The 15,267-nt window shown below is 37.5% G+C and overlaps 1 protein-coding gene across 4 annotated transcripts in view; it reads right to left on the bottom strand.

Moving 5' to 3' along the window:
• PEX3 (peroxisomal biogenesis factor 3) overlaps positions 1-15,267 on the bottom strand; it is a 261,856-nt gene that overhangs the window by 1,543 nt on the left and 245,046 nt on the right. For 2 of the 4 annotated variants that reach the window (XM_075146013.1, XM_075146010.1), the window contains 9 exons: positions 11,213-11,344; positions 9,734-9,815; positions 6,110-6,153; positions 4,773-4,897; positions 3,438-3,504; positions 3,282-3,336; positions 2,853-3,009; positions 1,877-1,947; positions 924-1,046 (listed from right to left, as the gene is read on the bottom strand). In XM_075146013.1, the coding sequence (XP_075002114.1) occupies positions 924-1,046; positions 1,877-1,947; positions 2,853-3,009; positions 3,282-3,336; positions 3,438-3,504; positions 4,773-4,897; positions 6,110-6,153; positions 9,734-9,815; positions 11,213-11,344 (856 nt within the window). The remainder of the gene's footprint in view (positions 1-923; positions 1,047-1,876; positions 1,948-2,852; positions 3,010-3,281; positions 3,337-3,437; positions 3,505-4,772; positions 4,898-6,109; positions 6,154-9,733; positions 9,816-11,212; positions 11,345-15,267) is intronic. The other 2 variants (XM_075146011.1, XM_075146012.1) reach the window with 2 other exon arrangements.

Genomic DNA, 15,267 nt, shown 5'->3' with positions numbered 1-15,267 from the left:
AGAAATATGGTTTAGCCAAAGTCTTTACATGTGTGTGTATGTAAACAGTTGTTAGAAGTGCCAGTCTACAATCTCACGCTATTTCAAACTCTAAACCAGGCTTAGGACAGACAGCCAAACTACAGCCTTTGGGATATTTTAAGTGATGTAAATAGCGTATATTTAAATAAAAACATCACTCTTTAAGAGCCATCAGTTATTAAAATAAACATCCATAAACCCAGTTATTATTCAAGTTTTAATTTTAATATTTTAGAAATCATATTTCAAGGATTTGAACTCAGCTTTTGGATTTGTAACACACTCACTGCACTGTTTAAAAACAAAGTTAACTTCAGAATAAAAGCGATTTTTAAACAGGCTTCTAGGAAGAGGCAGAAGATTCTGAACGTTAATATCTTTTTTCCAGCACACCAGCGAAGAACCTAAAGCTCTGTAAGTGCTTTGGCTACGTGTATTTGGAGAATCACGGTAACGCCCTCCTTCCTGGAGAACTACAGCAACTGACAGCCGGAGTCTGGGGCGTACAGAGCTTATCTGCTAACTGCAGGGGAACGCTACCTATCTCAGGGCCTCACGGGGGGGTGCTGCAGTACACCTCTCGGTAGTCGCCACCAGTGGGGTAAATCCTCCTCAGCTAGAAAGGCAGTCTGCTTGTCCAGTCTTGGCAAAAAGTGGGAAGTATAGCTCGTCTGATTTCTACTTTTAGATCTGCAAGTAATGGTGGGAAAGATACCTCACGTGAATTCTAGCAGCTTCATGGGTGAAGTGAGGAGACTGTATTTGTTCTTGAAAAGCAAGAAACGGAATCCTTTCCAGCATGAGAGCTTCAAGGAGGCAGGAAAATCAATAGCCTTTTTTGGAATTCACTATGAACCCAAACCATTATTCACATGAGAACCACGACAAAAGAAAACATTTACCTGTTTACAGAGCCGTTCTGAGAGAGGTCCTGTTCAGTAGGTCTAAAAAACTCTGCCATATTGTCCAGCAGTCGACTGAATCCTCTATTTAAACACGTGCTCAAAACTGTACTGAAGTCTGGACTGAAAAATAAACAAACAAAAGGTTTGATTCCTGGGATTTATTTTTTCAAACCAAAACACACTGCAAGTATTCAGTGCTACAGATGTCCCTCCCATAAAGGAAGATGTACGACCCAGACAAAAGGCCATTAGTATAGCCACTTCAAGAAAGACCAGCTCCCCAGTAACTCCACAGCAAACCAATCAACAACCTACACTCTACCCTAAGGTTACTAAAAACCAGATAAATTTAAAGCATTCCTCACTTCTCTATTTCTTACCTAATAATAACATAGAAGGGACTTATCCTTAAAATGCCCCAGATCTCCAGCAACTAAATTATAAGAATAGTCTCGCATTTGGCTCAATTCACTCCTATCCAATGTTTATTACAGAAGCCTCACTTCAGTGGCTGTCTGGTAAAAGGACGCGTACAACCACTCTCAAAACCAGGCATTAAAAATAAATTCTGATAAGCCAAAACAGGCGTTCATTTTATCAAAGCAAGTAAATCCAATAAAATTACACTCAATTTACCCTGCTTTAGCAGAAGAGAAGTACTCCTCTGTTCCTGCATGACTACAGAAAAGGTGAGGAAGAGATAAGGGGGTCTGACTGGGAAGGACATCCTGGTCATCTTGTTAAGGCAGGATTATTTCTTATAAATGAGTTTCAGAGCTCTCAAATTTTGAAAATCCCAGCCTACAATTAGTGAATATAAAAATTTAATGCAGCGGAGTGGTCACATTTCACAAATGAAAGTTGACAGCTTTTTATATGAAAGTATTTGTCTTACATAAACAATAGTTGTGAGGAGGAGTTTAATGTAAATACAGGATATTTCTCCATACCTTTCTAGCATATCTCTAGTTTCATTAAGTAATTTAATTGTAGCAATGTCTCTTTCTGTGAGTCCACAGGCCTAGAAAAAGCAAAGACACACACTATTTAGTAAGAAATCCATTGGCAACCGTAAGAATAATAGTAGAAATAGAAGAGCTTTGTACCATGGAATTAATCAAGATGTATAAATGAAAATGTTATAAATCAGATTCTTTATAATTTGTGTTCTAATTTTCCTTTTAAATGGTCACTGTAGGATTTTTTTTTTTTTACTAAAAACAGTATTAGCAGGAAATACCAGACTAATTCAGCAAAGTATTTTTTCGACTTCTGACCTCCAAAACTGAAATAAACCCTGCATATCAGCTTAAGTTAAAGGGGTAAGTGCATGTAGTCACACACTGAAGCCTAAGTTTCTTCTTTATACTAGTATAATATCAAGTTAAGAATGAGTTTTCTCCAACCTGCGGTGTGGATGGAGACAAACGCCTTTAGAAAATTTAGGAAGTTATTTTAATGTTACAACTGAGATTAAATACATCTTTCTCTTGACTCCTGTTCATCTTCCAGCTCAAAGCAATAAAGGACTCCAGCACACCATCGCCTTCTTGGGCATCAGCCAAGATGCTACGATTGTCCATGATCTTTGCTGGTACACAAGTGCAAGGTAATACAATTTAGCTTAGGGCCGAGTTAAGCTGCACTGTGTTACAGCATACGTCACAGGCTAAAAGCAGTAATTGGGCTGTGTTTCTGAGCTCAAAGCTGACATTCTGAGGATGACACTTGTTTTCAAACAAATCCGAAGACAGTACAACTTTACTTTGCCTAGATTAAAGGGATAAGGACACTTGATTTATGAAGCAAGAGGCATCACCATTTATACCATGGTACAACTAGAGGACTGTTAAGCACCCTTCCCTCCCCAAAACAAAAACAAATACAGAATGAAAAAAGGTAGATGAAAGAAACTGAAACAAGTACCTGGGTAGCCAAGGGGTTTTCTTCATCTGGCATCAGATAATGACATAAGGGAGAGTAAGATGCAATCTGATCTGAATCTTTATGTTCCACTACTTTCCTGATATCTTTAAGTTTCTGTTCCAGCTCCAGAAGAGAGAGGGTGTGCTTAAGGGAAATACTGGAAAGGAAAAAGACTACAGCGTTGACTGCAAAATGAATAATGATGCTTTGTTCTCCTACCAATAACATGTTTACAAGTAACAGGATCCCAATCTGCTATATTGGTTTGCACTGGCAGACACAGCCTGCTATAATAAAAAAGTTGTTTTGGAAAAAGTCAGTACACCTTCCTTTTTTTTTTTTTTTTAATAAGTCTAATAAAACTCTGTTTTGGAAACAGTCATCACAATAAAACTTAAAAGCTAACCACAGAGAAATATAGACTCTTACCTTCCAAAAACTTTATGCACAGCTTGTTTAACAATAGTTATTAACTCAGTCAGTCCTAGAAGGAGGAAAGCATCAAAATTATTCTAATGATTTGCCCAAGTCTAGAAAAAAGTACAATTTTATAAGTGTAGTTATAGCTCATAATAAGCACCATACCATCTCCTAAAAGGTGCTGAATACTTGATAAATATTGCTGCTGAACTTCAGGGGGAGCTAGTGGTGTCTACGGGGGAAAAAAAGAAAACAACAGTTCCGTGACATGTCAACAGTAGAGAACAATGCGAAAATAATTTCAAACCAGTTGCGACCAATTTCCTTAATCTTTATAATACCCTGCAGCAGATGGACTCCCCCATGCTCATGCAACTCTGTAGCTTCTGACTTTCCTCCTGCCATCAACCCATGGATCTTTCATAAGTCCTCTGGCATAGGAAAGTCTCTTAAAAAACTGCATTGCAGGTGAAAGTAGACTCTCCATCACCCCAAAAATTAAACCTAGTGGAATAGGATATTTATGCTCAACCCTAACAAAAGCCTTTCTGATAGAAAAGAAGCTTTCAGGAACTGAGACAGGATCCCAATTTGCTCCAGCAGAGTGCCTCAGAGTTGGCCCTGTCAACCCAATTCTCTATTGGAAGAATAACAGAAAGGAAACAGAAAGGACTCATCTTGCCCTTTTAAAAAAAGCTTTTTCAGGTTTTACAAAATGAAGCACGACCTCCATCAACCCTGGCCTCCCTAACGAAAGCTCTTCTAGACCTGCCTTGACATGCTGTTCCTTGACTCTCAGCAGGAGCTATCACAGAGGGGCATACGACAATTAATTAGAGTTTGTATCCATTATTTTTAGATGAGCCATCCAGCAATTTGCCGATCTTACTCTGTACAATGAGTACTTGCTTACTGTGGCATTGATCTATTTTTATTGAGCAGTGATAGATACACTACATAAACAAAAACCAAGTGTTCTACCTTGCTTGGCCGCACCGACAGACATTTAGGTAGATGGCCTTTTGTAGTTAAACAAAATAGTCAAAATTTCAAAGATAATGTTTTTCTTCTTTAATCCTAGGAAAATTTAACGGGGGGAATTAATGTATGTGCTAAGCATTTATATACATTTGCATACATATCTTGGATCATTCACACAGTATTACTGTTTCACAAAAAAAAAATGAAAGCAAAGAAATTATTTTATGTTGGTGTTTAGATATGAAGTAACCTTCTTTAAGCAATACAATTGCAGACAAAGGATATTCTTCAACGTTGTTAGTATTTTGTTAAGCAAAAGTATCACCAAATCATCCAAATTTAGAGGCTATTAAAACGCATCAATATATGTTACTTCCAGGAATGCTTCCATATCTCCCACTCTTTTAAGAACTCTTGGTTTCATTCTAATACTCCTAAGCCATGCCCTTTTTCTCTCTCACTAAATAATCCTTTCAGAAAAGTGGAAGTTCTACCTTTGAAGCAAAACAAGAAACTTACTGTGCCATTTTTGCAGAGTGCAGCATTATCTAGGTAGATGTAACCGCCAATAATATTTAACTGGACTCGCAAAAGAACTACTAGCATACAGGTGCTATATACAGCTACAATGCTTCTTGTGAAACCTTGAAAAGAGACAACAAAATAACTTCAAAGTCAAAGAAATAAAGGTGAGTCAAGGAGGGAGAGTCCTCTCCAAGACTCAAGAAGTGCTGATGACTTTTAAATACACAGTCACATTTCTCTCATTGGTTGTCATAACACACATTTTCACAACACATACCCAAGATGGTAATGAGTCTAATATGTGCAGGATCTACATCTGAAGTGTCCTATTTAAAGTCCTATATTAGTATCACTTTGCATGTTACACAAGTTATTTTGAAAAAAAAAAAATTATACAAGTTGCTCCAGAAGGAAAATGGATGTACTGTCAAATCATCTTTCTTCATTAGGCCAGGAAATACACACAGTGTGTTAGCCCTCATCATGCAATTAAGACACAAAAGGCGTAAAAGCAGCTTGGGGAAAAAAGCTATCTAAGGCAGAAGCACCTAATATATAAAGAAAGAAAATGAAAATGAGCATCAGCTACCAGCAACAGAGGATGTGTGGAAGAAGTGACATGAATAAATATGCACGAATGCTGAGTAGCAAGAACACAGGAAGAAAGGAGCCGGATCAAAAGTAGGATCTGTATTGTGTTGTGAAAAGAAGAAACAAAACCAAAAGGAAGGAAAGACAAAACCAGGGAGGTAGTAGGGATAACAAATGGTACAAAGGAATCAAAAGTAGTAAAAAAAGCTCAGTAGTATTCACTACATAATTATCTGATTTTACTATTCTTCCTTCCCTTCCACTGCTTCCATCAGCCAATAAATAAGAAGATGAACCAAAGGGTTTGTAACCACTGCTATGGTGGTCATCTCCAACAGGCTTGAAAAGAGGAAAGTTCTGGGCATGTAATGGCTGGCTTACATTTCTGATTGAAGTTTTCTGTTAGGGTCAGCAGAGAACTTTCTGAAAAACTAGTTTGATTTTTACGTGATGGCACAGAAAGTTCTCACAAAGTTCTCTTGAGCAGGGTAACATGAAAGCCAATAAAATTCTTCATCTTTGTCTCTGAGCTTCTAAATTCCCTCAGGCCTATGAAAAATACTTTCATAAGGAGCTTTTGGGGAGGGGGGCAGGGAGGAGGTTTGCCATGTAGTGTGCTACACTATCTTCATATCTACTAAAACAACAACCCAGTGTAAAATGTGCATTTTAAAGGGTGTGAAAAACATTTTTAATTTATGCTAAGTATTATGCAGATGGAATCTTTCATTTCCACTTACTTATTATCTTTAAATCCTCCCATATTTCTAACTTGTTTGCTGGCCTGTGGGAAAAATAAATGGAAATATTAAACATTAAAAAGTGTATTTTCCTTGGAAATTAATAAATATGTTAAATGAAACAGCAGTGCTGTAAGGCAAGCTCATTTAGCTACCATAATTATTCAGATCAGATTCACATCTACATTGATTTGCCTCATTCAAGAAAGCAGTATATAAACAATACACTATGAAGTCACAGAAAAGATACTCAAACTTTAATGTAGTATTTAGTATAAATGTAGTATTTAGTGATGTCAATTACACACTTATATTATCAATTTTGAGTTACTATGCTAAGCAGTCAGAAAAAGCCCACTGATGGTACAAAGTGGTCTTTTCTGGGGCCTTGATCCTGTGCATACTTAATGTAGACCTCAGTTCAGCAGGGCTTCCTGTGTCCACCTGTGCGTAATAAGCGCAGGATCAGAATTTCTACATCCTCCTTTCTTGCAAGATTTACCATTGCTTGACTTGGTTTTAAAGTTCAGATTTGATCATCCAAAACCAAAGAGATCATGACCCTCTGTGGAAAAGAAGGCTTGCACCATCCACACAAATGCAAGTTGATTTTTTTTCTTTTGTTGAGGCGTGTTTACTTTTTTGACCTTACCAATTCCTAAAATTTTACATATTCTGCAGTCAAAAGAGCGAGGCTGTAGATTGCATAGATACACCTGAATTGCCTAAGGTGCACTGCGTATTTATAGCAACTATCCAGAGGTAATGTTAGCAATATAGCAGCAGTAGCAGAGATAAGAGCAAGCTAATCATCCAAAAAGTTTCATTGGCCATTCTCGCATGTTAAGCACTGTCAGTAAAGAATGGCTACTGCATCTCTATTGTGGAAGAAATAATTTGTGAAAGTCGCTTAGAGAAACATTTGATAATTTCTTAGGATCAGAATTAACACTTAAATATTTAGGGCAGATAGTGAGATTAATGTATGCTTAGACTTTACAGTAACCTAGTTTATAAAAAATAATACATTTTTCACCAGAAATAATTTCTCTTTACAGGCACAATTAACCACTGAGGAATGTTTTCATCTGTCTGGAACAAACACATGCACTTGGCATTAGTTTGACCATTATATCACTTATATAAACAGTAAGTTTTTAAGCTCACCCCTATCAAATAATGCAAATGAACTGATAAGTCCACAACTCCAATAAGTAAAGAGACAGATTAAAGAAAGGATAGCTGGAAGAGATACAAGGATCCATGGCACATACAAAAACAGTTTACATACTTCTCTTTTTGCAAGCTAAATCAACAGTTTTAAAAACTATTCTAAAGCAAAACAAAGGAAAGACTGTTAAAAAAATACAGTAATACTTCTATAGATAAAACATGTAACAGGACTCAAAACCACATTTGTTACTTATGAGTGGTAAGTTTTCCGTGCCAACTGAAGAGAGAAAGAGAAGCCAATACATCAACATCAGCCAACTGCATTTGCACCTATTATGTCAAAACATTTTCTAGAGCTCATGCTTACAAAGTTTCTCCTCACAACGTAAGGCAACAGCCAGGTAATAGTTTAAGTCTGCAAGTATTAAGCCTAACAGTGGAAATGGATTTTCAGTCTTCATCTGCTGCAAATTATTAAAACGCAGCTGCTACTCAAAACTCAACTCGCATTTCACATTTATTTATTTGGAAAACCATTATCTGTTATAGAAGCCAAAAGCAATGCAAACAAAAAAAATACAGGTTTGGAATAAAGCTAAGTGCTGAATAGGCGGGAGGTACGCAACACCTGCAAGGCTACGGCAGCAGGTACTTCACCTCACCTCATTCAATCACATTGCTTTGAAAAGAGGATGACAGACAGAGCAAGAACATCTGTGGTCTTGTGTGCCCTCTTTAAAAGTTTCTCTGGAAGACTGAAGACTTCAGCCTACCACTGGCGGCCCCAAATTACTAAAACAATGTAAAAAGGTTTTAAATTTAAGGAACTGGACGGATTTTAAGTTACAGGAGTTTACCTAAGCCATAACATGATCCATAACATATGATAACATAGATCCATAACATGTTAAGCCATGAGAATACATCTCCAGAGACATTAAGAAAGGTAAATCTCCACATCTACTCTTTTGTATATTCAACAACAACGGCACTCATAGGTCTGGAGCCATTTGATTCATCTTCTCAAATGGAATGGTAAGAAAACAAATCTATATCCATGTGTAGCACAAGAATGCAGAGCTTCTTCAAAGACTCACTTCAAAGTGAAATGAGCCCTGACGGCTCATTCCATGATCTGTGCCTACCCAACCCCTTCTCTACCTTTTCAGTTCAAAAGGTTCAAGCATCTAGTTAAAACTTCCTCAGCATAAGTCAAAAAAGGAAGCATTAAGACACAAACTCCACTGTAAGATACACTCTAAATGGACATCCATGCTTACAGGATATTGCATGTAACCAGCATTTTAAAAAATACTGGTTTTCAGAAATGCATAACAGTAACATCAGAAAGTCTCATCTCTATTTTCACTGGGATTATTGGAATTCAGAAGTGTGACACCATACCCATAAACAGTCCAGAAGACAAATCTGGTGATCCACAAGACCTGTTGTTCATTCAGGTTAAATTTTCATTGAGCAAAACTCTTATTATGACAAATAAATATTCCATTAAAATCAACTTTTCCTTGTTTCTTGTTGTTTGGGATAAATAATATTCAATTACAGTTGCAAATTCTCAGATAATCTGTTATAAAAACATCATTCAGGCTGTAATTCCCACTTTAAATACCACATTCTGTCGCCTTGTTGTGGGAGTTTTTTGACTGAAAAAAGACAATGACTGGATAGGTAATCTATTAAATGCTGGTCAGCTGAAGTTACAGGTATATAAATAAGCTAGTGGGAGGTAAACTAGAAAAGCAGTCTAGAGTGAGTCAGAAACCCTGTGTTAACTGCCTACATAACACTTTTACTCCATGCCAAATGCCAAGCAGCTTACTCTACTTTTAAGGTATGCTATTATGCACTTTATGTATTTAAAAATACGCTATTTGTTCCTGCAGTTATAAGGAAACCAAAGGTGTTTTCTGACAGGGAAGCATTCCTCTTAATATATAACATGCCCCTACTTGTTCTACTTCCAAAAGAAAAAAAAATTACTTCTCATAGCTTACATCCATTTGCAATCTCATCTTGGAACTTTTCACTACTATTCACTTCATAAGATTACATAAACATTTTTACAAACACAACATCAACAACTCGGTCAAGATATTCTGTCCTGTTTAAGAGAGGACTAGATCCTGTAAGTACTTTATCTGCCTATCTTACAAGCACTTCAACAAAAAACATGGCTCTCATTGCAGCATCTTAAAGGAACTATTATTTCTTGTAATGTTTGGAAAATGCCAGCCATACCTATCAAAATATATCTAACATGGCACAAAATATTTACATAGTGATTTCAAAATACTTTAAGACTAGTAACTGAATGGGACACAGAACCAAAATCCTGCATGCTCTCTACATCATAAATATATAATTTGAAAAAAAAACTTATCTTGTGATCAAAACAAGAGATCTTTAACACAATTAACAAAACAGTCTTACCTATTTTTAAGAAGAGATGTGAGACTCTCAGAATTTAATTGATGCATTAAGGCATCCCTCAATGTTGGAAGCATTGACAGCACTGTTATTAAAAGAAAAAAAAAAGAAAAAAAAAATCTGTCAACATAAAAAAAAATCATCATAAACCTATCCCCAGCTCTCACTCAACAGCTGCTATACAACGTAAATCCCATTGCTCAACAGGCAAAGCCGGGAAGACAAACTAAATAGGAAACCCCAGGGGTACTCAGAAGTGCAGTTACCTGCGTGCCTCTTAGGAGCTTGAAAACAATGCTGCCCTTACGTGGCTACATGTCTTTGTTGGCTCTAGTTGCAGATGTGTACTCACATCTGCATGTATGTGCCTTCAAGTCCCCAGAAGAAAATCTGCAACCTACGCTGTTGCGTTTCTCCAAATGAGAAGAAAAAGATCTGAGGTTTGTTTTTTTCCCCAACAAGAGAACCAGAGAAAGGTCTGTTTTAAACAAAAGAAAGCTGATGGGAAAAAATCCTTTACTTTCAGAATATTCAATGTCCAATCTGCTACTATACGATGGGAACAGAAAATAGAAAACAAGCATGCACAGAACATAATAAATACTAAGAACAAAATATGAAAAATCTTGACAAGAATGCATGCTGCCTAATGGAAGGTACTTTGTACAATGAAGGGCAAAGAAAAACTTAGTCCTTGCAGTAAAATCAATCCCAGCACTACAAAATGGAAAAGATGAAAATAAAATACCAGGGTATTTCATGACAGGGTAAACACAGTGCACAGAAAACATTTGCAGCCATCCAAAAAGCCATTACAAATTTCAACAGGAGAAGAAAACGCTGCCCAGTTTGTTTTATATAAATAGTTTTGAATGGCCTGTATTTACAAGAATGAAAGGATTTTGTTAAACTCTATCCTACCATCTCCTCTCCAAAAATCCAAAGACCAATGCTGTAATATAAATACTTCTACTTTTTGCTCTACAGCTAGTCAGGTACCTTGTAACCATTAAAATGTAGGGAACTAATGGGCTGATGTGCTTCTTATTTGTAAATAAAAATTACCCACCAAGCTCTCTGTGTAGCTTACTAACAACGTCCTATAATGAATAAAATAATCCTGCTATAAATTCAGTATTGTTTGAACCTGGGTGCTGTTTCACCGCTCAATACCACATGCAGTTTAGGACAATACACAGAGAGTCTTGAATTGACAAAAAATTGTAAGCTGCATGTATATTTGTATGCATTACAGATGGATATATTCAAACCAAGGGTTAAGGTGACCCCTAGAAATCCCTTCAATCCTCTGTTCTTCAGATTCTGTTTTTATGATGCAAAATGACTCTATTTATCCATTAGTATTTTATTAAGATTTTGAATTCACCTACATTTCTTATTCTCCTTCCTTCCTGTCAATATGTAGTATAAATCCCCAAATAATTCCACCTGTCAAGAACAGTAGCTATTTCCTTATCTTACCTGTCATATTGCATGTCCTCTGATTACTTTCAAAATGATATTGCCTTCGCGCTTGGGCGATGTATTCAGCTGCCTCTCGTTCTTGGATTTCTCTGATTTTCTTCTGCCCATATTTTCCCAGTAAATAGACTCCTACAGAGAGATTTTCATATTACAAGCTGCTTTAAAAATGTGAGGAAGGCCCCTTCAGCCCCTTTCTTTGATTTTAAACCATAATGGTGCACAGTGGGTTTTTTGGGATATGTGGGTCTTGAGTATTTTAATACTGATTGACAAAGTAATACTCAGAAATAATGTTTTCAAAATTAATTAAAACGTCAAGGATAATGACTTGAATCAATATAAGAAACTTTCCTGAGAAATGATATCTTGCCTTTCAAAGAAGGTATTTTTTGTACTACTGTAATGTGAACAATTAGTACTGAAGAGATTGAAGCAAATATTGGGAAAGAAAAAAAAATGTAGGGTAACAAAAACAAAGAACAGAGAAAAGAAATTTAAATGTACAGGTCTGGAGATGGATGAAAATTTAATTTTTTTTAAAAGATATCTTTCTAAAATTAGCAGGAGTTAGAGATAAAAACTCAAGTCTTAAAAATCACATAAGAGAAAAATGTTACAGACCAACACTTCCTTTGGTCGTGAAACTTGTCTGTGGGAAGAACCTTAGCTTCCGTGGGGCTTGACTGTGGTCCTCATTTCTTACCATGCCAGGTTCCTACTCTCCAGCCCCACTCTTCTCCTATCCTTGAGGATCTGATCATCCCTCATCACCCTCACTATGAACCTCCATTTCCACAAAGACCCACCAAAAACATACATCCCAGTTGGTTTCCCCCAACCGCTCTCCCCACACCACCAGGGGTTCAGAGATCCCTCCAGGCTGCCCGCAGCCCTCTTCTCACCTTTCCTCATCTCTGTCCCCCTTTCTAAGCCATTCCTCAAGATACCACTACGTCTTCCATACTTATCCTCAGCACCTTTGCCCACTGCAAGCTGCTTTGCCTGAATTTCTCCCCCTCCACCCAGGGCTTCTCATATGTCTCTCTCCTGTGTTATCAAGTTCATTTGCTGCCTCCTGTATGCACTGGTAGCAGCAGTTACCTATTTAGGTGCATAACAAGCTCTTCCCATGTTCTCTCATGAAAGAATTCGGGGTGGAGGGGTGGGAAGGGAGAGATAAGGGAGAAACAAACCCAAGCAGAAAAGACTATTGCACGACTTGATCATCTTCTGTCCACTGGGGAGCAATCCCTTGAGTACCGAAACTCCTCTACAGAGTGTCAGCTCCAACTCTGTCAAGTTCATAATGGTACACAGAAGAAACCTGAATACCAAATCAAGTCTTTATTTTTTCCCAGCAAGCACTTTCAACAGTCGTAAACACAGAGCTACAAAGTTTTCTTCAAAGTTCAATTTTCAAATTTCGAAGTTAATATCTGAATGAATGAGGCATTTCACAGTTGCTGAATGCTGAAAGTTTTAAAACTATTTTTATAAGCCTGATCCACAAAAACTAAAAGAAAAAACCCCAAAAAACCAAAAACCAACCAAACAAAAAACTCCCCATGATTTTGAATTCAGCTACATTTTTTAGATCATTAAAACGTTCCAATACATTCTCCAAAACTACCATCAGTATTTCAAAAGGCTTGGCAACTTTGTGCCCCAATATTCATGGTTGCAAAAAAATCCAGTTATTCATATCGGCATTATGTTTCCTAATAGACAACTACAAGCCAGACCAGTTTGGAACAACCACAGTCACTTCCATTTATTTCCCAAAAGCCTCATAAAATAAAAATGGGATGCAACTCTCTCTTGCTTCAGCCTTTAGGCAGACTGAGCATTTGCCATGTGGAAGATTCACCTCATTAGATGCAAACTTTAATATTATGGTTCCATATACATAAAATGCGATTTTACCACTGTAAATTGTTAACCAAAATGAGACTTCATAAATAACAATTAGATTATTTTTCTCTAAAAAAAAAATCAATTCCTGCCAAGAATATGTATTTAGAACAGAACTGTCAGGGTACTGATTTTTTTTTTTTTTTTTTTTTTGCAGCTAACATACTGAAACAGCAACAATTTTTTTAGTATTAGCAAATAATTTTTGAACACAAGTTTTTTCCAATAATTTTATCCCACCACATTTTTCACATTACATTCAGACATAGTCATTTGGACAAATGACTACTTTTGTTTATTTTTCTCCCCCAAAATAAATCCTTTAACTCTGGGGTTTGTGGCAGAAAGATCTCATAAGTATAAAAAAAACCACTCTTCCTACATGTACACAGGACACAGGCAGACATGCAAACAATTCAAGAAGAATCATGTGCATGCCCTTGAGTAATATGTTGGAGCAGCACCTTTATAATTGAGATTGAGACACCTAATTGCTTAATACTCGATTGTTAAAGCTGAGTGATTACTCTGTACTAAGAACTGCTGTGCCTCGTGAGGGTCCAAAGTTGCATTAGCAGTCATCCAGGTTTAACAAGGAGTTTCCAGAAAAAACACTTGTCTAAAATAATGCAACACCAGCTACTAGTAGTCTTATTTCTCCCCCACTCCCCTGAACTAAGCTGTAACTTTGACCCACCACTAACAGATGTTATTTACTCCAATATCATCTTCAGCTTTGGCAATGCAATGCATTAGAAGTTAAGCAAAGTAAAAGTTACACCATCCACACAGCTTAAGCAAAACCAAGGAACAACAAAAAAGTCTGGATGTCAGCAGCAGACTGCCTCTGTTACTAACCGCATGGCTTGTAAGTGCCTCTAAGTCGCCTGGAGGACACAGCACCCCACTTGGGAAATTCGAGTCTCATTCGTGACAATGAACTTCTGCCCCCTAGTCACTCCTGCCTGAACGCAGCATCGGCGGCTTACAGGACATTTCAAGGAGCTGCCACCCTGGGAGTCAGTCTGCGAGCGTCTTCACATTTTACTTTAGAACTACCACGTGTATCTATATTGATACACGTAGCGTTAATTCAGAAGACTTGAAAATAACAGACGTCTAAGAGGCCCAGGCCGAATGCATCACATGAAAACATCGTCACTTGGAGTTGGAAGCAGGACCAGAGAAAGCCACATCCCATGAACTACCATAATGTCAAGTCAGCTAACATAACTGTAAGAAACTAAACTGAGATTTTGAAAGTGTCTGTTGTTATAAACAAGCAAAGTGGACACCAACTTTTTACAATAGCTAATATAACTCAATTCTACCTCTCAGTTTGGGATAGGAGGTCTGCAAAAAGCGGTAGCAACAACACTTTACTCATGTCTAACTAGCTGAACTGTTGTATAGATGGTACTTCATGCTGAATCTTTCCCATATGTTCCATATAAAACCAGAAATTAAGAAAATTCAGCAATAATGAGACTGCCCAAAATAGAATTTCTACGTAAACCTTTTTCTGCCTTCACTAAAATGCGAACTATGCAAACAACTACAGTCCCAACACTTCTGATTCACAGAGGGTTCAGAAACAGATTAGTGGTACAAACTAGGATTACATCACCTGATGCCAGAACCTTCAGGTACAGTATGGATCTTAAACTGCAATTCATACTAGTTTAAAACTGATCTACAAAGTGAAATGTATTTACATTTGTATTGGCTGTGCTGGTTTTGGCTGGGATAGAGTTGATTTTCTTCACAGTAGCTAGTATGGGGGGGGCTATGGTTTGGATTTGTACTGAAAAGAGTGTAGATAACACAGGGATGCTTTGGTTACTGCTGAGCAGTGCTTACACAGCATCAAGGCCTTTTCTGCTTCTCACCCCACCCCACCAGCGAGGAGGCTGGGGGGGGCAAAAGAGGCTGGGAGGGGACACAGCCGGGACAGCTGACCCCAGCTGACCAAAGGGATATTCCATACCATATGACGTCAGCTCAGCAATAAAGCTAGGGGGGAGGTTGGCGGGGGGGCCACTGCTCAGGGACTGGCTGGACATCAGTTGGTTGGTGGTAAGCAATTGTTTCATTTGCATCACTTGTCTTTCTTGGGTTTTATTCTCTCTCTTTGTTATTCC

This window comes from Calonectris borealis, chromosome 3 (genome assembly GCF_964195595.1).
Source record: "Calonectris borealis chromosome 3, bCalBor7.hap1.2, whole genome shotgun sequence".
NCBI classification, from domain to species: Eukaryota; Metazoa; Chordata; class Aves; order Procellariiformes; family Procellariidae; genus Calonectris; species Calonectris borealis.
This window is presented reverse-complemented; position numbering and strand designations above follow the sequence as displayed.